At 53.9% G+C, this 20,665-nt stretch overlaps 1 protein-coding gene across 3 annotated transcripts in view; it reads right to left on the bottom strand.

Annotated features, from left to right (window-relative positions):
• Positions 1–359: 359 nt before the first annotated feature.
• ITGA11 (integrin subunit alpha 11) overlaps positions 360–20,665 on the bottom strand; it is a 129,197-nt gene continuing 108,891 nt past the window's right edge. Inside the window, exons 19-30 of one of the 3 annotated variants that reach the window (XM_067029603.1) lie at positions 18,713–18,798; positions 17,093–17,300; positions 14,575–14,673; positions 12,916–12,992; positions 11,069–11,158; positions 10,175–10,265; positions 8,806–8,919; positions 8,517–8,603; positions 7,069–7,179; positions 6,876–6,971; positions 3,498–3,611; positions 360–951 (exon numbers count right to left, since the gene is read on the bottom strand). In XM_067029603.1, coding sequence (XP_066885704.1) covers positions 886–951; positions 3,498–3,611; positions 6,876–6,971; positions 7,069–7,179; positions 8,517–8,603; positions 8,806–8,919; positions 10,175–10,265; positions 11,069–11,158; positions 12,916–12,992; positions 14,575–14,673; positions 17,093–17,300; positions 18,713–18,798 — 1,239 coding nt within the window. In that variant the 3' untranslated portion in view covers positions 360–885. Of the gene's footprint in view, positions 952–1,450; positions 2,807–3,497; positions 3,612–6,875; positions 6,972–7,068; positions 7,180–8,516; positions 8,604–8,805; positions 8,920–10,174; positions 10,266–11,068; positions 11,159–12,915; positions 12,993–14,574; positions 14,674–17,092; positions 17,301–18,712; positions 18,799–20,665 lie in introns of those variants that run through there. The other 2 variants (XR_010839775.1, XM_059058564.2) reach the window with 2 other exon arrangements.

Below are 20,665 nucleotides of genomic sequence, written 5' to 3'. Positions count from 1 at the left end.
CTCAACGCTTAGCACGCTGGAGTTGCCAGGGGAGCTCTGAAACACAAATGATGCCCTGGCCCCTCTCCCAACCAATTAAGTCTGACTCCCGGGGGTGGGCCCTTGTATAGGTAGCTTTTAAAGCTTCCAGGTGATTCTAATGTGCAGCCAGGCCTGAGAAACGCTGCTCTAGCATGAGGCTTTGCTCCATGTAAAATGTATCTTCTCTGCTTGCCCTACCAGCACACTTAAGGCCAGTCATGGACATTTAGACCCCAGAGCAAATAATTTCAGAAAAGGAGAATTGATAAGAGAGAGAGGAGAGCGACACAGTGCAAGGGCTGAAGGCCTTGAAGATACAAACAAGCCTTCCATTTTTTCCACCTTTTGACCATTTACTTATCCTTGGCCTAGGGTAGGGGAGGACATGGAGGGAGTATGACATCCTGGGGATAAAGGCTGCCTCTGAGTCCAGGGGTTGCAATTCGGTGACCTCTGGGCTGCATCTGACCTGCAGATGCATTTTGTTTGGCCTGCATTGTGGCTGCACATGGCAGATTTTAAAAATGTGAATGCCAATCTCTGAAAGTCTGGTTTCATGTGAAAGCATTCTCAGAGTTGACAGTGTTTGACAGAAAGAAGACTTGGTGCCAGATCAAACAATGCACTTTTGGGTGCGGGGTCATTGATTCTCCTTTAGCCAGACTACTCCATTCATGAGGGTAATGACGCAAATGAAATACGATTTTAAAGTGTTACCTTCTGGTTTTGGTTTCACCATTTGAGAAAAAATATTCCCATAAAGAGTGACGAGTGACTTCATAGCAATTCCTTCTAATCCTTCACGAAGCCCTTCTAAGGCTGGGCTAGAATGACAGTCTGGCTCGAGAGACAGCAGTCCTGGGATTAGTCTGGATTTTGCTGTGGAACCTGGGGCTCTCTCTTAACTTCTCTGGTTCTGAGCGTCCTCATCTATGGGGGAACAGGACCAAATAATTTCTAAGATTCTACTGGCTTCTTGGGATTCCAAAGGCATGAGAATAGAATGGAGACAACTAACTTTAAGAGTAGTCTGTGGGTAAAGGTGAAGAAACTAGAAGTCAGGGTCTGAAAGTCAGCACTGAGATGCCAGCCTAGAGAAATGTGGGAGGCCTGAGAGGAAAGAGCAGGAACGAAGGGGTAGAAGCTACAGTGACATGTGGGTTTCAACCATCTAAACTGGCCAAAGATGGAACACGTGGGCTTGGGAGGGAGGGAAAGAGGGAGGGAGTGCTCCATCACTGGAGATGTCCATCCCAGACCAGGCAGCCACTGGGAGGGGATGTTGTAGGGAGCAAAGGGTGGACAAGTCCCTTCCAAACATCTAGAGACAATGGGAAAGAAGCAGGGAGCCCCTCATCCACCTCCTGTCCTCAAAGAGTGTGGCTCACTAGGACATGCTCTGCCCACAAAAGGGATGGCAGCCTCTTAGTTGTTTTTAAACACTGTATTTTTAAAAAGTTCTTTAAAATATTTACGACAGTAAAGGTCGTACTATGTGACAGGGGACAGATGCCTTTGATGTATCCCCCCTTTATTCCTGCCTCAAAACAAGGTTAAGGCATAAATTACTTGGCTGAGCACCAGGCGTGCCTCTTGTCCTCGGGGCGCTGTCGTTGGTAGTACCACTTGTCCCATGGGCTGGCAGATCAGACATTTGCCACCAAGGTTGCACAGGCTCCCGGGGTTCCTGCACCGGCTTTATCCAGTGCATTCCAGGGAGGACCCCTCAGCACTGGTCCAGCCCTTCTCCCCCATGGGTGATGGGTGATGGGTGGTCGGAAGGGAGGGATGGGAGGCCGTGAGAGGCTGTGTGTGTGTGTGTGTGTGTGTGTGTGTGTGTAGGCAGGGGGTGATTCAGGGAGGGGAGGCCTGCCACCTCTACCCTTGCCATCGCATTGGGACAGCTTGTGGTGGAAGACGATTGCATCATCCACACTTCCGCCAGCCTCCCAGGAACAAAAGCAGCAGGAGGGGTGGCAGCTGCAGGCCTGCAGCTGCTGAGAGCACATTGGGAGGGGATGTGGACGGTGGTCAGTGTGAACGCACAGTGGGGATGCGGGAGAGCCCGCCCACCTCCGCATCTTGGTGGGTGCCCAGCCTCCTAGGTCCCAGCTGCCTGTCCATCACAGTCTTGGGGTCCCAGAGTCTGTCTTCATCCAGGCCAACAGCTGTCACCGCTGAGCCCCTCAGGCAGGGGTCGCTCCGGGGACCTATCTCTGGCCTGGGGAAGGGGTGAGGAGACTCGGGAGCCATGGACAGCGTTGGGGTGGGAGGACAGCGCAGAGTGAAGATCTGCTGTCCCATTAGGTCCCACTGGAACTAGAGGCCTGGAGAGGACAGAGTGGGTTTGCATTTGTAGTCTTCCCCTCTGGGTTTCTTCTGAGCATGGGGTGATGATGAATTTCTAGCACCTTAGTGATGGGGGCATCAAATGCCCCCACAGAGCCTGGGGGTGGCTTTGGGGTGTACCTTGGGAGGGCTCCCTTTAAATCCCTAGGGATCTGTGTTGGAGGTGCCATGGCTCCCAGTAGGACAGTCCCTCTTAAAACTGACTTGAGTTCCTTTCAGAGGGAGCAGACTTGGTCTCTCAGGAGATGAGGTCAAGTGCAAAGCGAGCTGGCGTCCTCTCCACCCCAGCTCGGTGGGCCACGGGCCTGCACAATGCCTGGGCCCACGTCCTGGCCCTCATCAACTCACAGCCTCCCCCGGAGCCTCACTCCAGCACTTTGGGGGTGGGGTCCAGGCCGGGCTCCCTCCTGCGCTTGGCACTTTTAAAGAAGCCGAGCTGTGGGAAGGCAAAAGGAGAAATCTCAGGGGTGGGCAGGGTGGACAAGGCCTGTCTCCCCTTCCTGCTCTCCCTTCACTCACTCTCTTAAGGCTTCTTTCTTCAGAAGCCTTCCCTGAACGCCCCAGATCACGCTGCATATCTCCCCTACCACTGCCAGGCTGCACAACGGGCCACTTAATTGGTGACAGGGAGGCTGGAACCAAGTGGACGGAGCCTGTGTCAAGAGGCAAGAAGTCATGCTGTTTGACGCTGCCCTAGTCAACACCCCTCTCTGGGCCTCCTTCACCTCATCTATAACAGGAGGAGGTTGACACCAGGGGTTCTTAGCCTGAGGCTCAGAGACAGAGAGAAGGGCTTTTGGGGGAACTTCTTAACAGCCTGACATTGTTGGAGAAATTTTGTGGTTGCGTGTGCTTGCTCTTTTTCTGATCAGAGGAAGCCTAGCTTTCATCAGGTTCACAGAGGGACCCACAAAAGGGTTGGAGCCGTAGGATGAGCACCCTCTGGTGGCCTTAGCCCAACTGCCTGCTGTGGTGAGGAGTTGGCAAGTTCTGGGGAGGAGGCTGGGTGGGCCCCAGCTCCCACGCGGAGGAGGACATGGGGACTGGCCACGGAGCTCAGAGGCGGAGGCCCCAGGCCTGGACAGCTAGGATGCTGCCCCCCACCTGCACCCTGCGGGGGCCCTCACCTTCCACAGTGCCAGGACCAGCAGCGCCAGCAGCAGAAGGCCCCCCAGGGAGCTGCCCACGATGATCCAGATGGGGACCTGTGAGTCCTCTTGCTTTGAGATTTCAAATGTGATCTGCAAGGTGAGGAGTGAGGCCAGGTCAACAGCGCTAGTATTCTGGGACCCAGGTGGCAGCCTGGGGCGGGGCAGGAGGGTAGGAGACAGTGGGCACCTGGTGGGAGAGCTGCATCCCCTTCCTCAGGGAGATGCTGAAGGGATGGGTGGCACCAGCCTGCCGAGGGGCCTCAGAGCTCCCAGCCCTGGCACAGCGGACACCTGACTCGTGACCAAGTGATCCCACCTCCTCTTTGAGATGCTTTCTGCCTTGGGCCTGGGGCCACTCTACTCTCCCTGCTTTCCCCGTCTACCACATGGGCCACTGTTTCTTGCTCTCTTTGCTGCTTCCTAAATGTTGGTGTGTCCCGTGGCTCTGGTGAGCTGGGGGCTGACTTATGGAGTAGGCACCGTGGGCACGGCGCCCAGGGTCCATGGTGCTTTTAGGGGCCCACAGAAATGTTCTAATTTCTTTTAAAGTTAGAATCAAAAAATATAATCTTGTCTGGAGTATATCTGTCTTTCTACAGACCAAGTCAGAAAATAATGCTTTTTAAAAAAATCTTGTTTATGGAGTAAGGCCCTGAAAAGCAAAAGTGCCCAGGGCCGTGAGAGCCCTAACGCAGCCCCAGGGAAGCTCACTCAGTCCTAGGGCCGTAACCATCTTTATGCCTGCTGATGCTTTCACATTGTTACCTTCTACCTGGACTCTCCACTGCATTCCAGACTCATATCCAACTGTCTACTCGGCCCGCCTGGCATCTTTAACAGGTCCCCAGATAAACTCATGATCTTACTCCTCACCCTCAAACCTGTTCCTTCAACATCTTTCCCCTCAAAGCAAATGGCAGCCTTGTCCTTCCTTGCTCTTGCTTCTTGTCTTGGTCACTGACTCTCACTTTCACACCCACGTGGACTCTGGCAAACTCTTATCTGCTCTACCTTTGAAACGCCCAGAATGTGGCCACTCCTGCCACCACCAAGGCTACCTCTTTGGACGGAGCACCCTCATCTCCCACCTGGAGACCGTAGCAGCCACCTAGCTGCCCCTTCTGCTTGTGTCTCGCCCCCTACAGTCTGTTCTTGGAATAGTAGCCAGAGGCAGGGAATTTATTCTCTGCTCCGCTCTGTCCTCCAGGTTTTCCCATCTTCCTCAGAGTGAAAAACAGAGTCCTTGTCCTGGCCTGCAAGGCCCTGCACCCTCTGGCCCTGCTTATCTCGCCGGCCTCCTCTCCTGCTCTGCCCCTTGCTCTCTCTACTTCATCCCTCAGCCCCCTGGCTGCCAATGCGCCCGGCACACGCCTGCTGCTGGGGCTCCCCCAACCCCCCTCGCTGCATGACACTACTGTATTTCTTCTAGTCTCTGTCTGCTGTCCCCTTACAGGCTTTCCCCAGTCTCCCTGTATAAAATAGCACCCCTCGTCTCCACCCTTACGCACCTGCGTTTTTCTGGGCAGACCTTATGACCACTGACATTGTATGTATTTATGTTCGTTGACTCTTCCCCCCACCCCTGTCTAGAGTGTCAGCTCCAGGGAGAGCAGGGGCTTTATCTATTTTGCTCACTGCTCTATCCTCAGTGCCTGGAACAGCGCCTGGGATGGAGCAGGGGCTCAGTCAACACGCTGAAAGCCTGAATGAACGCACCCATGACAGCATGGTGGAGCCCGGCTTGGCCAGTGACTCTCTATTCAACTTGAGGCAAGCCTGCTCCCCTTCTGCCTTACCTCACACAGCCTCCGTTTCCATATCTGAAAAATGGACCTGGGGACGCCCCTCACAGTGCTGTGAGGAGTAAGCAGGGTAACACGGGAAGTGTCTGTTACGGTGCCTGGCACGTAGGTAGGGCTCCACCAACAGCAGGTCCCTTCTATGCTCTTTCCATCCCTGAAGGCTGGGACCTGGCTCTGCCTTCCCACACCAACACCTCACACAGAGCCAAGGCAACAGGGGCTTAAATTTTGGGTTGCTGGTTTCTAAGAGAAGTGAGGCATCCAGAGAGTATAAGAGGGGTTTCTGGGGGAAGTGGGAGTGGAAGGAGAAATCACTTCACCTAGGCAGTGACAAATGGACTAGTGTGGAGAAAGGGGTGGTCTGTGTGTGTTCGAGGGGCGTCTGCACCATGCCTCTTCTCGCTGGATTGCCTGGAAAACTCCCACATGTCTCTCAAGATTCAGGTCAAGTGGACCGTCTTCTCCAGAAAGCCTTCCCTGGACGTGGCTTGCTCTGACCAATCCCCATGCCAGCACCTGTGCTCTCCCCCAGACTGCACCCACACTTCACCGTCCTCGCCCCCCTGTCTGCCTAATTCATCTGGGGGGTGAGCCTGAGTCACAGGATGAACACCTGACAAATGCTGAAGAACGAACAAATAAAACAGCTCCTCGGGTGGGTCTGCTGAATGCTGCTTCGGGCTTTCGTGCCTGCTCCCCCTCTGCCTGGCACACCCACACGCTGTTTGGGATCGACGTCTGTGTTTTATGGAGGTCTGCCTTCCTGACCAGGCCCATTTTGCTCTCCAGTGTCTCCTGGGGTGGGGCTGGTGGGTGACTGCGCATCTGGTACGGGACGCTCACCCGGAGCCCAGGCCAGGGTTGGGGATGTGGCCAGTGGAGGGCAGCAGCGTCCCATGCCTGAGACGCCTGGCTCCTTCCAGAGGACCCGCCTTTTTTTCAAGACCCAATTTCTCATTTTCCCAGAGAGCACCACATGGAGCCTCACCCCTTTCCTGGACCCTGATTCAAGCCAGTCTGATCTGACACAGTCTGGTTTTACTCAATTCAAAAAGAGTTCCAATTCAGAGACAGCTCGAATCCCTCGGTCTTCACATTTTCAGTTTGCCGCAGACTTCATTCATTAGATTTGAGGCGCGGATGGATGGGGAGGGGAGGGTTGGCTGGCCGTTCTAGGCTGCCAGCCTGCCAAGACCCAGCCTCACCGCCCTGAGGCAGGTGGGCAGGCAGGCAGGCCTGGGCTGCACTTCCGCTTCCTCTAGTGTAAAACACGCAGGTGTCCCTCCTTCCTCGCCTCCGGGGGCTGTTGAGGTGCAGCGCCTGGTGCCCCCGAGGGACAGTGCCAATGCCTATTTCTGGCCCGGTTCTCCCAATTTTTGCCCCTAACAGCCTGTTTGTCTTGATTTCCCCTAGCCTCTGATGCTGCACTAACTGCTGGCAGGCCTGTCCATCTCTCTCCTGCAGGGGGAGTAGGAAAACTCTCGGGGAAGGGGCAACCCTTCCCCAAGGTGGCCTGGAGCGGGCCCAGGTCTGCAGGGTTCCCAGTGCTCACCTGGCGGCTAGGATCCTCCTCTCGGAAGATGAAAGGGCTGTGGAACTGCCTCTGCAAGGCTGCGTGGACCGTGATTCTCATCAACTTGTACTTGAGCTGTGTAATCAGAGGCCTTGTCAGGTTCTGGCCCCTCCCCCGGGGGAGACTCCCCAGCACCTGCCTCCTCTAGCCTGGCCCCCGGGGCTCTACTTACTGCTTTTAGGGACCTCAACCACAGGTTCCCCAGCAGATGGAAACTGATTTCCTGGTTGGGGGCCAGCCTCACGTTGCAGTTGATGGAAACTACATCAGCGTTGCTGTGATTCTGAAAGAGAAGGTGGGTCTCAGGGTGAGCAGGGGCTTGGCCACCAGAGAGATGGCTCAGCTGCCCAGCTTGACCAAGTGGGGTTTTGTTCCTGAGGTAGGAGGGGCAGAGGACAAAGAAGAAGGAAGGGGATGGGGGTGGGGGACACATGGGCTGGGGCTGCCAGGCTGGAGGACAAGGTAGGGACGGTATATCTGATGCTCCACTTGAAGTTGTGCATAACTGGGTGTATTTCAGGAACAGAACTTGGGGTCAACGTTAGGGCGCCTATAAATGTCACCACCATACAAATGCATTAAAGGGAAAATGATAGTATTACTGCAACAGATGCAGAAAAAAGCCTTTTATGAAATCCAACTTCTGTTTATGATAAAAACTCCCAGGGAACGTCCTGAATCTGAATAAGGGTGCTTATTTTAAAAAGCCTGTGGCAAGTATCACATTTAATAATGAAAAATTAAAAATAATCCCTTTAAAAGCAGGATCAAGACAAGACGGTCATCATTTCTGTTTACCATTGCCCTTATAGCCAGAGCAACAAGACAAGAAAAACAATTTAAAAGGATTGAGTGGTAAAACTAAAACCGTCATTACTTGCAGATGATACCATCCTAATAGAAAACCCAAACAAATCATCAAATAATTAGGATTTATTAGGTTAAACTTATTTGTGTTGCTCCCTTGCAGCCACCTCACGCCACCCAAGTTCAAGTCTTCAGTAAAGTGCACTAAGCTCCAAAGATGCTTTGTGTGAGGCGATTGAAAATGAAGAAAATGAAAATAGCTAAGATTTTTATTTGGGTAAGGAATAGTGAAGGCATGCTCGGAAATTGGTATGTGGGGACAGAGGCAGCCCTGAGAACAGAAACCTGGACACTAGCAGATGTCTTGGGGAGAGCCTCAGGAGTGGGAGCTGGGCTGCCTTCCATCTCTAGGGGCAGGGAGGCCCCAGCTGACGTGGTCAGTGTCTCCAATACAAGCCCCATGTGGTCTTGCTCCTTCCTTCTCTCTCTGCTTGTCCATATCCTACCGGCCCTTTCAGGCACAGGGGCAAGTCCACGACCCCTGCTTCTCTACTCGAGGCTGTCTGCTCCACTGCCCCTCACTTGACACGTATCCCAGCCTTGCTACCTGACTTCTTACACTCAATCCCATGTCTCCTGTGAGATAGTGAGCTCACTAAGGGCAAGAAGTATCTTTTCCTTATTCTGTGTCTTTTCGGTTTGAGGTTGGCACATAAAGGTGCTCAACAAGCTCTTCTGGACAAACTACTGGACAAGGAGCTCAGCAGCCCCCTCTCCTCGTCCCCCGGGGCTCTTGGTGTGGGGGACACTCACCAGCTGTGGGGCACGACTCAAGTCCTCCTCCATCGGGGCGTGCCGGTACTCAGTGCTGTTCCCCCAGATGTTACAGGACGTGTTCGCCTGCACGAGGACACACGCAACCAGCCTCACCACCAGCGCTGGCAGACTCGGCGTCCCGGACACAGTCCTCTCTCCTCCTCTGCCCAGAGAAGGCCCAGCTGGCCCTGGGCTCGGGAGAAGGAGCTGAGGTCTGGGGACTTGGGGGCACACCTAGGGATACGTTTGTCCCCTCCCCTGTGCTGGTCCCCCGGGGCACGGGTACCTGGTCAGCGAGGAAGCCCTTCAGCAGCAGCAGCCGGTTGCCACCCCTGGTTGCGATGGGAACAGTGAACTTCAACATCACCCCGTGGATGGGGAACAAGCCCAAGTTTTGGATCTGTGGCCAGAGTGGGGGAGGTGTCAGTACACCCAGCAGCAGTTGAGGGGTGGAGAACGAGGCTCACGGGGCGATCCCCCCAGCCAGGCCCCTTCAAGCCCCCTGGCTTTTTCACTGTAGATGCTCCAAAGCTCTTCCAGATCTCGGCAGGGGGCTACAGGATGAAACTGCATGAAAGCTGAAAGGGATGGGCTCCTGGAGGCTGAGGATGGGTCACTTCCCTTTTCACCCTCTCTTGGCTATGGTGTTGGTGGCCTCCCTGGACAGAGGCTGGGGTGGAGATGGTGACAGCAATTCCTTTATTGTGAGAAATAATCAGTAACTGATGCAGGATGTAAATAGTGAGTGTGTGTTGGTCCACATTCTAGCCGTGACACATTTGGTGTCAGAGCCACAGTGATCACAAACAGGGCTTTGGAATCAGAAAGCCTGAGCACATAACCCGGGGCTGCCGCCACAGATGAGCTGTGTGGCCTTGGGAAGGTTACTAAATCTCTCTTGGATAAGCCACTGAGGCATCTGCATGTTTCCAGCTGTCTACCTGCTCCCAATTCTCATTCAGCAGTTCAGGGCTGGGGAGATCTTGGGGCACACTGTGGCAGAGACTCTAAACTGCTTCCTAATTCTCCTTCCTCCTCCTTCCTTGGTGACAGAAAGCAAGACAAAAAGACATATTTCCTAGCCTCCCTTACAGCTGAATCACACCGTTTTGGACAATGAGAAGTAACTGGAAGTGCAAGGAACTGCCAAGGAGGTTTCTTAGTAGGCAGGGGTCTGGTCTGCTCTTCTCCCCTTCCTTCTTCCTGGAATGAGAATGTGATGGCTGGAGCTGCAACCACCTTGGACTATGAGGTGAACTTGATAGACTGATGATTGCATGTTGAGGATGGTGGAACAGACACAAGGAGACCCAATCCTGGATGACTCTGTAAAGCTGACAACTCTGGACTTCTTTTATGGGAGAGAATAAACCCCAGGGCATTTAGACCAGTGTTTTTTTTCATACTTAAAAAATTATAAGCAGCTACACCTAATCTTCACTGACACATCCTCCCAGTTCAGCCCCATAATTTTCCAGATGAGGACTGAGAGCCCCAGAGCTGGGAAGGGACTTGCCTAAAGTCACACAGTGAATGGGTGGCAGGGTTGAGGCTGAACCCCAGGTACTAGCAATGATTCCAGATTCCTCCCCTCCCAGATGGGAGATCCTCAGCTCCTGTCTTTCACTGTCTGCGTGACTCCCTTCCAGACTAACCTTGAAAACGCAGTTGAAGGGAGGCCCAATGCCATGGTATCTCTCCAGCGAGCTGTTGGGCTTGACCTCGTAGTGGCTCAGGCTGCTGCTCCTGCAGGGACAGAGGACAGGGCTGCTATGAGCTCAGTCAGTGTAGGCTAGATGGATAAACGAATGAAAGAGGGTGTGGGCATGCGCCCGCCTCCCCCTAGACCACAGCAAATACGTTTCCTCTTGTGTCCATTGGGAGTGCTGTGTTGGGAAGGATTCTGAGGCTCAGCAGGAATAAACTCTGAGATCAATTAGCAATGTCTGCCTCGTGTGTGGGATGGCCATGAACCAGAGGAGCAAGTTATTTGCCACCCCTGCCCTCTCCTCCTGCCCAGGGGCATGGCCTCTTTTGATCATGAACTTGCCCACTGTGCACCATTCCAGCCTCTAGTGGAGGCCGTGGGAGGGCCTGAACTTTCTGTCTTGTCTGTTGTTACCTTCTGACTTCCCCGCCCTCCTGGGAGCTCTCAGGGGGAACACTGGGGACCACTGGCAGACTGAGGTGGGTGGGTTGTGGGAGCAGTCTGCCCTGCAGGGAGGAGCATTTTCTCACTGATGCTATTTAGAATTGCTAGTGCAAAGTGGTAATGAAATGCAGATGGACTTTTTAGCAGGTTTTACTATTTTAAAATTCTCTGCAGACCAGTCCTCCGCTTATAGCCTGCACCTGGGGTGGATACTGCCTGCTGTTCCAGCCCTCCCCCTCCCCCACTGCGGGGAGCTCCCTGGGGACCAGGTCTGCATCTCTTCCTCCCCCATGTTGACACCACCTCCCCTCCATGGACGAGGGGGGTGCACTCTTAGGGGCATACCCGGCTGCATCCCATAGTCCCTCAGCATGAGGGCCCTGGGGCCGCGGCCCACCTGGTGAAGAGCACGTCAGCCTCATACTTGAGGTGCAAGCGCAGGAGGGCCGTGTTGTCTTCCTTGGTGCTCTCTTCCTCGTCACTGTCACTGCAAGGAGAGCCGGCAGCACCTGTGGTCAGGAAGGGGCAGCCCTCCCTCCACCCAGCTCAAGGCAGCAGGAGGGATCCAGGTCAGGCTGAGAAGGTGCATCCCCGTGCGTCTAGGTCTGCTGCACCAGAGCAGCCAGCCAGGGGGGTCATCAGAGGTGTCTCCCGGGAGGGGAAGGGCCGGGGAGGCAGGGGACCTGGAGACCTCAGCTTTCCCTGCCCTCTTTCTGGGTGCAGCACATCTGGGCTGGAGGCTGGGAGGATGGCTCCAGCTTGGTCACAGTGGCCTGTGTGCCCTCCTCATCTGTCAGACGGGTAAATCCTGTGCTACCTACCCCCACCCCCGCCCCACCCGCCCCGGGCCCGGGAGATGACGCCTCCAGGGCAAGGCTCTGCCCAAGAGAGGGGAAGAGCATGAGGAATTCACAGCAGAGCGTTTACAGACCCTTGAGCCGACCCCCCCGAGTTGACTAGGGGTGCGCCAGCTCCCATGGGGGCCATGCTGCCTTGAGAAGGCCGGAGAGTGAAATTCAGAGGCATTAGAAGAAGTTTTGTTGAATATGCTTCCCTTCACTTCTGAGCCCCATGAACTACCGGAGCAGATCATTTAGACATAAAAAAGGTATGATTTCTGCTCATTACATACTGTTTGATTTCCTTCGGAAACCTTACCCCAGATAGGTGCTTAGTTAGAAAAGGGAGACCTGACACACGCAGATGCCCAGTGTGCCCTGCCTATATATGCCTAACTCACCAACACCCACCAACACCCACACTGCCAAGGACACTGCAGGCAAGGGCGTTCACTGCCCGGTGAGAACAGACTGCTTTTTAAGAGGGAGGCCTTAAGATATCAACACATCTTACAAACTTCGCCTCATGTCAAGTGAGAATTCCACCAGAGTACACAGTTTGGCTAACTATACCTGGATACACGCACATGCTGCTGTGTTGATCCCTAGCACTACCGTGACTGCTGACTGGTTTGTGCATGTGTGTGTGTTGGAATGTTGGTGCTCGGTTTGCCTGCAGTGTTTATTTCTCAGCGTGGAGAAGTTCTCAGGAGGGTTTGTAAGGCTCCAGAGCATCCAGAATTCCTCCTCGCCTCCGTGTGTTTATTACTGACATGGGCGATTCACGGTGTCAACCTACAGCAAGCTGCCTCAGGGAGGCCTAGGAGACTGACAGACAGACAGACAGACCCACGTAGAGTAAGGAAAGGTCTTTTAAAATTGGAAGTTTCCAAGGGGAGGGAAGTGACCAGGACATAAAGAGCACTGGATAAGGAGTAGGAAAACTAGTTAGCTCCCAGCTGTACTATTTACATGCTGTGTGTTGTTGGGAAATTCACTCAACCTCTCTGAGCTTTCCTTTTCTTACCTGTAACTTGGGAGGTGGGGTGGGGTGGGGAATAAGTCCTGCTTTGCCTGTCTTAAGGTGCTGCTGTGAGGACTAACTGAGATATTACATGCATAGTACTTTATAACTGTAGGGCTTTTAAATAATTGCTATATAAAATGCTGTAGAAAGCTGAGGGTATTATTATTTATATCCAAGCTGCCCAAGAACGAAGAATGGCAGCAGCACAGCGGGCAGCAGGTTAGCCTGCACTTGGGGACTGACCCAGGGCCCTCCCAGGCAGGGCAGCGATGGACAAGGCTTGGCGGGGCATTTGGTGTGGGGAGGGGCAGTTCCCAGCAGCACAACAGGGCCCAGGAGTAGCGAGCAGGGAGGGAGAAGGAGCGGGCAAGCCCTGACCTGCCTGCTGTGAGCTGGATCTCCATGTGGTGCAGGAAGACAGATTTGCTGAATTCGAAATCGAGACGGAAAGCCACCTACAAGGAAGAAGTTGCTGGAGCCGGGCTGGCTGGGAACTGCACTGCCCACACCAGCCCTGGCTCGCCCCTCCCACCCCCTGCCCTTTTGGTGGGCCCTGCTGGCAGGGAATGGGCTGGAGGAGGAAGGACCAGGTGCTGGAGTAATGTGAGCTGAGCTCAGGGGCCGTGTCGGGGACGCAGCCGAGGTCAACAGCTACCCTGCTGCGCCTTCTTGGCTGTGAGGCCAGCCCTCCGCCCCCTCCCTTTTTGTTTTTAACTACAGGCAACCAGAAGGCAGCAAATCCAACTTCAGACTCTTTCTGCAGGAATTTCTGGGGGACACCTGATGGTGGGAAGGGGAGATGGCCATCAACATGCATCGCAGGAATTGGGGGTCAGAATCTAGTGACAAGACCCCCTCATGCACCCCCCGTTCTTGCGTGTGAACAGGTGTGAGGCCTGGAGAAGGGCGAAGGCTGTCCCGGGCTACCCAGAGGCTAGTCACACACCTGTCTCCTTGTCCAGCGGCCCTCCCATCACTCTGACGGCCCAGGTCCTGGTGCTTCCCTTGGCCTTCACCCAGGAGTAGGGTCTGGGTCCCCCGACTGTGCCCTTTGACATCTGACCCTCTTTGCTACCTTCTGCCCCACTTGGTGGCACTACTGGGGCTTTGCACAGACCTCTCGTGCTCTTCCCAGGTCTGACCCTCACAGGGTTTCCCAAGGAGACCTGGTGGCAGGGGTGGGGTGCGGGGGGGTCGGGGGGATGGCTATTCCCTGAGCGGCTGCAGGATCGGGTGGGGAAGCTTGGGCTGTGTGCTGCTCCCCCTGGGTCTTCACCCAAGAGCTCCTGGGTGCGTCAGCGCCTCACCTCAAAAACCACAATCTTGACTTCTGTCGCACTGGGGAGGTTCTTTTGTCAGGAGCCCTAATCCCCCTCCCCCTTCTCCCCTTCCTCCAGCCTTGCAGACCTTGCTCCTGGTCACACACTGCTGCTCTCTAGGGGGCCCCTGCCTCAAGCTCCCCTCTGTCTGGTTCCCACTCTACAGCTCGGCCTCAGTCAGGTCTCCTCTTGCTCTGGAACCTTCAGGGGCTGCCTACTGCCCGGGGGTGGTGGGCAAACGTCCCCACAGTCTGGAGTCTACCTCTCCCATCCCTACACTCTTTTCACATGTACTTTTAAGCACATGGTAGGTGCTCAAGAAACGTTCATTTTTCCTCCCATCTCTCCCCAGGCACAGCACCATGACAGAGGCTGGACATTTCAAAAATGGGTTAGGGTACAGGACAGTGGGGTAAATGGCCAAGAAGAGGTGGGAGAGCGGTGGGTGGGAGTGGTAGGTAGGTAGGTGGTAGTGCTACCACTGGTAGCACCAGTGGTCCTGGTGCTCTCCTGGGGTGCGCTGTCAGCCCTGGGGATGGCTGGCTAATTATGTCACTTGAAGGTCATTTCATGGGAGAAAAAACCAACCTACTTAAAAGGCGCCCTCAGGCCTCTCCATCCCTCCCCAGTCCTCCGCTCTGTTCCCTTCCACTTCTCTTGCCTCCTCTGTGCCTCCCCGACCCACCCCGGTCCCTCCCCACACCACCCCAGCCCCAACCTTGGCCTTGGCCCGGAAGAAGGGGTAGCTGACGTTGCAGACTTTCTTGTGGAGCCTCTTCTCCTCGTTCACACACTCGATGCTGCCGTCCGAGTCGTCCTGGGGCGATGGGGGCATCACGGGCACCAGTTAGGTGGGGCCCGAGACCCAGGTGGGGGGGCCACCCTTGCCCCCAGCCCCCCCAACTGCCCAGGCTGAAGCTGCAGCACAGGCCGCAGATCCTGGGACCACAGGGGCCCTGGAGGCTCGGGTGCGGCTTGGCTCTGGGTGCGGAAAGCGCAAAGCATGGTGGGAGCCCGGTGCGGGGGCGGGGGACTGGCTCAGCGGTGCAGGGTCCGGTCATGGAGAGTGGGCAGGCGCTCACGTATATGCTTTGTCATTCTCTCTGGATCAAGCTCAGAGGCGGGACTTATCATCCAGCTTACAGGTGGGGTCACTGAGCCCCAGAGACGGGAGGTAACTAGCACAGACCACCAGCAAGTGCCTTCCTCCGCTCGAGGTCCCTTTGTTGGAGGGTAGGGGTCTGGGAGAGGAAGGAGGGTGTGCTGGGCTCCAGCTGTGAGCATCTCCTGGGATGCGGATGGACAGCGGGGAGGTGAAGGAGCCAGGCTGCAGGCTAGCCCTGCACACACCACCTGCCACGTGTGTGTGTTCACGCGCCTGTGTGTGTACGGACACGGCCTTTCACAGAACACGTTTCCAAAGCCCTTCTGCGTCACAGAAACAAAATTCCATGATTCCTTCCCCCTAGGGTTATGAACAGGCAAGAGATTGGTCTTGGAAAGTCAGGACCAGGGAAGCAGGAAGAGATGGATGCAGGTTTGGGGCTCAGTTTCCCCTAAATACCCTAAAGCCAAACAGACACAAAACCTCTGGGAGGAGAGGCCTTTGCAAGACCATCATGTGGGCTGGTCGTCTTCACTCTGGGCCGTGGAACAGGACTTGGGCCTGACAGAGGGACTGACTTTGCACTGACAGCCCCTCCTTCAGTTCCTTTGCACTGAACTTGAAGTCTGTCTGAGGACACTGGGGGCCCACTGAGGGGAAAGGGAGGACACGGCAAGCAGCCCCCCTCTTTTCTCGGGGGCCTCACTCCACTCAGCTTCCCCTTCTGGCTATAGGAACAGCTCGTGTGTGTGTGTGTGTGTGTGTGTGTGTGTCTGTGTCTCTGTCTCTGTGTGTGTGTGTGGCTGAGGAGGGGCCCGTACTGCCTCTCCCCAGTCCAGTGAGGAAGGGGTGGTGGAGGTGAGGACAGAAGGGCCCTGCTGACTCTCCTATGCTGTACCCCAGGCTCCAGGTGGACACGGAGATCTGTGAGGACAGAGACTGTGTTTGAGGGGACCTGGGACCCCCCAGTACACACACACGACAACGATGTCCTAGGTTTATTCAACAGAGATGTCTTGAGGGACTTCTCTGTGCCCAGCCCTGGCCCAGCCCTGGGGACAGATATGGCTGAGATAGGGCACTCGCCCTCTGGGAGTTCAGGGTTATAACGGGCCAGTGCTCGAACACTGATGATTTCCACAGAGCACGCACAGGGCTGTGCCAGGGAACTGTGAGGGCCAGGGGGCCCTGTGTGGCCTTTTGGGGCTTCAGGAAGCCACCCCAGAGAGCGTGGCATGGGGACCATGCTCTCTCGTGAAACATGGGCTCAGGAGCCAGCTGCTGGATGGGAATCCTGCTCTGCCTCTTGCTGGCTGTGTGGTCCTGTTCAGGCCACTTAACCCCCCTCTGTGCCTCAGTTTCCTCCTCTGTAAAGAGGGATACGATGATTGCCACCACCTCCTGGAGTTGTTGTGAGGGTGAAATGTAAGCAGGAGTTGTAAGGGGTTACCACGAGGAAGCAGGAGCTTCTCAGGAAATGAGGGAGGGGGTCTTAGGCAGGGGTCTGTGGTCAGTAGGGCCTCGGTGTGAAAGGGCAGGTGCGCTGGGAAACAGCAGGGGCCAGTGGGACTACCGGTGTTGGGGTGAGGGCAGAAGTGGCAGGTGTGGCTGGGGAAGCAGGAAGGGCCTTGAGTGCAACCACAGGAGTTCGGGATCTGTTGTGAAAGCAACTGGGAATGATGGGAGGTTTTAAAGTGGGGAAGAAATCGGTTCTGATTCTTGTTAGAAGGACTGTTGTGAAAAAGCCTGGAGGATGAACTGTAGGCAGAGGGTGTGTACATACTAGTGTGCACATGTACGGGCGTGTGTATGTGTGTGTGTGCGCCCCTAACAAGGGCCAAGGGCACAGGCTGAAGGATATTCCTCTCCATGGTCTGAAAGGCTCAGACCACCCTCTCCCCACGTTTCTCAGCCCGGGCTGCACACTGACATCACCTGGGCAGCTTTAGAAGCGGACTGACCCAGGCCCCACCCAGACCACATCATTTAGAAAGTACTGGAGAAGTCTGAACACAGGTATCTTTAAGCTCCCAGGTGATTCTAACGTGCAGCCGGGTCCCCTACCTGGACCCCTCCTTTCCTGCCTCAGCCCTTCCCCTCAGGCAAGCCAGGCAGGCTGCCAAGGCCTCACCTTCTGGATCAAGCTGGCAAACTGCAGGTTTGCTGACTGTGAAATATTTAGGACTGTGCTGTAGGCGTTCTCGCCCTTGTTCTCCAGCAGGGCCTCCACCGCCACCCGCCGCCGTGTGCTCTCTATGACGAAAACCGTGGTGTCAAAGGACAGTGTGTACGCAGAGCAGTCCTGGGCAGGCTTCCTCAGCACCCTCTGGCAGTACTCCCTGTGGGAAAGAGACCAACAGGAATCAGGCACATGGAATGGGGAATGCAGGGGTAGACCTCACTGCATGTATCACCTCTCCAATCAGCATGTTTTCCTTTTGGCTTTGGCTGCCAGGAAGTTCAGAGCTCAATATGGAGACAAGCCTGATTATTAGCCTAGATGGTTAGAATCTTTGCTTCTTCATCCTTCTACAAGGTTTGGATGTACTATTTCTATTTTTTATTTATTTTTATTATTTATATTTTTATTGAAGTATAGTTGATTTACAATGTTGTGTTAGTTTCAGGTATACAGCAAAGTGATTCAGATATATATATATGTATGTATACACACACACACACACACACATACATTCTCTCAGATTCTTTTCACTTATAGGTTATTATAAGATATTGAATACAGTTCCCTGTGCTGTATAGTAGATCCTTGTTTTTTATCTATTTTTATATATAGTAGTGTTGTATTATTTCCATTTATTGTATATGTATTTTCTACCTAATCATTTCATAGTTGAATAAAAGCTGAGCATAAATTATTTTAAAATATGTTACATAAATTTGAAATATACGATCAGTATTTTTCCTTGCCTGCCAGTTTCTTTTTTTAAAAAATAAATTTATTTTATTTTTATTTATTTTTGGCCACGATGGGTCTTTGTTGCTGCACGTGGGCTTTCTCTACTTGCAGTGAGCGGGGACTACTCTTTGTTGCAGTGTGCAGGCTTCTCATTGCAGTGGCTTCTCTTGTTGTGGAGCTTGGGCCCTAGGCATGCGGGCTTCAGTAGTTGTGGCACATGGGCTCTAGAGCGCAGGCTCAGTAGTTGTGGCACACGGGCTTAGTTGCTTCGCGGCATGTGGGACCTCCCTGGACCAGGGCTCGAACCCGTGTCCCCTGCATTGGCAGGCGGATTCTTAACTACTGCGCCACCAGGGAAGCCCTGCCAGTTTATTTCTTCCAGGGGACTGTGAGCACCCTGCTCATCCTCTGCTAATCTCCTTAGTACTGAGCCCAAGTGGTCAGTCCATGGACCTTAGAAGTCATCTAGTCTGGGGGTTAGACAATGAACACCAAGAACTCTAGGTCCTCAGTCTCCATCTTTTATATGTTTTATAGTGCAGGCTCCAAAGAAAGGATTCCTTTTCTAAACAAAATTTGAGGAGGTTGGATTAGACTAACAGTATTCATTTTACAGAGGAGGTCATTGAGGCCCAGAGAGGGCAAGGTATTTGCCTGAGGTCACACAGGAGTTAGAGGCAGAGCCTGGGCTAGAACCATGCTCCAAGTTCAGTGTTTGGTCCTCGCTGCCTAGGAGAAGCATGTGCAGGATTGTCATCCAGGGCCCTGGGAGCCTAGATCCACCAGCAGGGAAGGGAAAGGAGTCAGTGTGGGGGTGGGGAGGAGCCTACTCACATGGCTGTGGGCAGGTCACTGCGGGCGTCCAGCAGGAGGTCAGGGACACAGTGCTCATCTTCACTGCAGCCATTCCAGAAGGGTACCTGGGCCAAGGAGAGGCAGGTATGGGTGGCTGGATAGGGCACCCAGAGCTTCCAGCCCCCATCTTTGCTGTGGGCCATCCCTTATCTCCACAGCACACCAGCTCCTCTTTCTGTGGCACTAGACACAGGCTTTGTTTTTTCTGCCTTTTTCACAGCACCATGCTGCTTTTTCTCATGCTTTGGCATAGACAGTCCCTTCTTTAGAACATGGCTCAAAACTCAACTCCTCCCAGGTCCCTTTCAGTCCCTAGCTGAGCTGCTATAGCACAGAACACCCACTTACCCAGTGCCAGTCAACACTGATTGATCATTTACTGCGGGGAGCAAGCTCTCTGGTACTGGGTATATAGGATGAGGAAGACAGCTTCTGCTCTCAGCTCATGGGGAAGATGAGTGTGTGAACAAATAATTATAGTGTGAAATGTGCACAAAAACAATCTGTATGAGGAATAGAAGAGGCAGAGGGGAGGAAAGAGTTATTTTGGGCCATAGATGAGAAGGCTTCAGAGAAATGACAGTAGGTCACAGTTCCAAAGGATGACTGAGTTAGCTGGATGGACCAGAGGGAGAGGGAAGTCTGGGAGGAAGGACGAGTCTGTGCAAAGGGCCTGAGGCATGAAGCAGCATGGTAAGCTTGGGGAATGACAGCTATTTAGTGTTGCTGTAGTAAGGGGTACAGAAGATGCAGAGATGGGCGGGGTCATGTCTTGACAGGGTCTTGGGGTCGTGTCCTCCCAGACCCACATATTGAAGGCTCCCTCTGGCTGCTGTGGGTGGATGGACTGAAAGGGTCAAGAGTAGAGGCAGAGAGACTGCTAAGGAGGCTGCTGCAATGTTCATGTAAGAGATGATGACGGTGTCGGTGTGGTAGTGTGTGTGTGTGGGGGGGGAGGGGGGACACAGGTTAGGAACCCCAGAGGTGAGAGCAGCAGGGCCTGGAGTTCATCAGGACTAAGGGAGGAAAGGGTCCTGGATGTTGGCCAAGTTTCCTTTTGAGTGTCTGGAAGGGTGGCCGCACCATTCATTTATAAATGGAGGGGTTAAGTGGAGGGGATCAGTTTGGGGCACACTGAGTTTGAAGTGCCTCTGGCCCATCCAGGGAGAAGGGCTCAGCAGGTAGGTGGGTGTTCAAGTGTGGAGCTGAGGAGTGAAACTGTTCCCACCAGGAGCACAGCCTGAACCAGAGGAGGGGAAACAGGTGTCACAGAGGCCAGGCGTACTTGATATTCACTAACTTCTCAGAGGGGAGCTCCCTGGCTCTCACTCAGATCCGCGTGCTCTTATTTCAGACACGTTTCTGTCAAGCCTGCCCCTTGGCTTCCCCATCATGTGGTGGATTTGCAGCTTGAAGCAGCCAGCAAGGAAGACAGCAGAGCCATATAAAGGAGGGCAAAGCGAGGCATTCAATGCCAGGACATAGCTCTAGACACTTTGGAAGCCCTTGGGGGCTTCACTGTATTCTAGCACCCGTGTTCATCTTGGTGATTTCAAGTCTCTGATGAAATACGCCCCAGCCCGCCCAGCATACTGTTCAAGTGTGAAAACTATATAATAACCTTCAGAAAAATTTCTATCCACTTGATTAAAAGGGATAATTTAACGTGATAAGCAACTGTTACACTCAACTGTATGGAATGGCTCATTCCCCCAAGAGGCAAGATTTTATGGTACCAGAACAGTGCTGGACATTGAGGAGAAGCTAAATAAGAATTTGTAGCAGAGAGACGGGAAGAATATTTCTAATTTGCTGGGGGCTAGAAATCTATTTTAACACGATTTTTAGACATTTAGCTGCTATCCAAAGCCCTTGGTAATATGCCCAGACTGACTTTTTCAGCTGTATTTCTCATCTTTTCTTTACACTTCC

This window comes from Kogia breviceps, chromosome 3, assembly GCF_026419965.1.
Source record: "Kogia breviceps isolate mKogBre1 chromosome 3, mKogBre1 haplotype 1, whole genome shotgun sequence".
NCBI lineage: Eukaryota > Metazoa > Chordata > Mammalia > Artiodactyla > Physeteridae > Kogia > Kogia breviceps.
The sequence above is the reverse complement of the archived record's forward strand: the minus strand, read 5'-3'. Positions and strand labels throughout refer to the sequence as shown.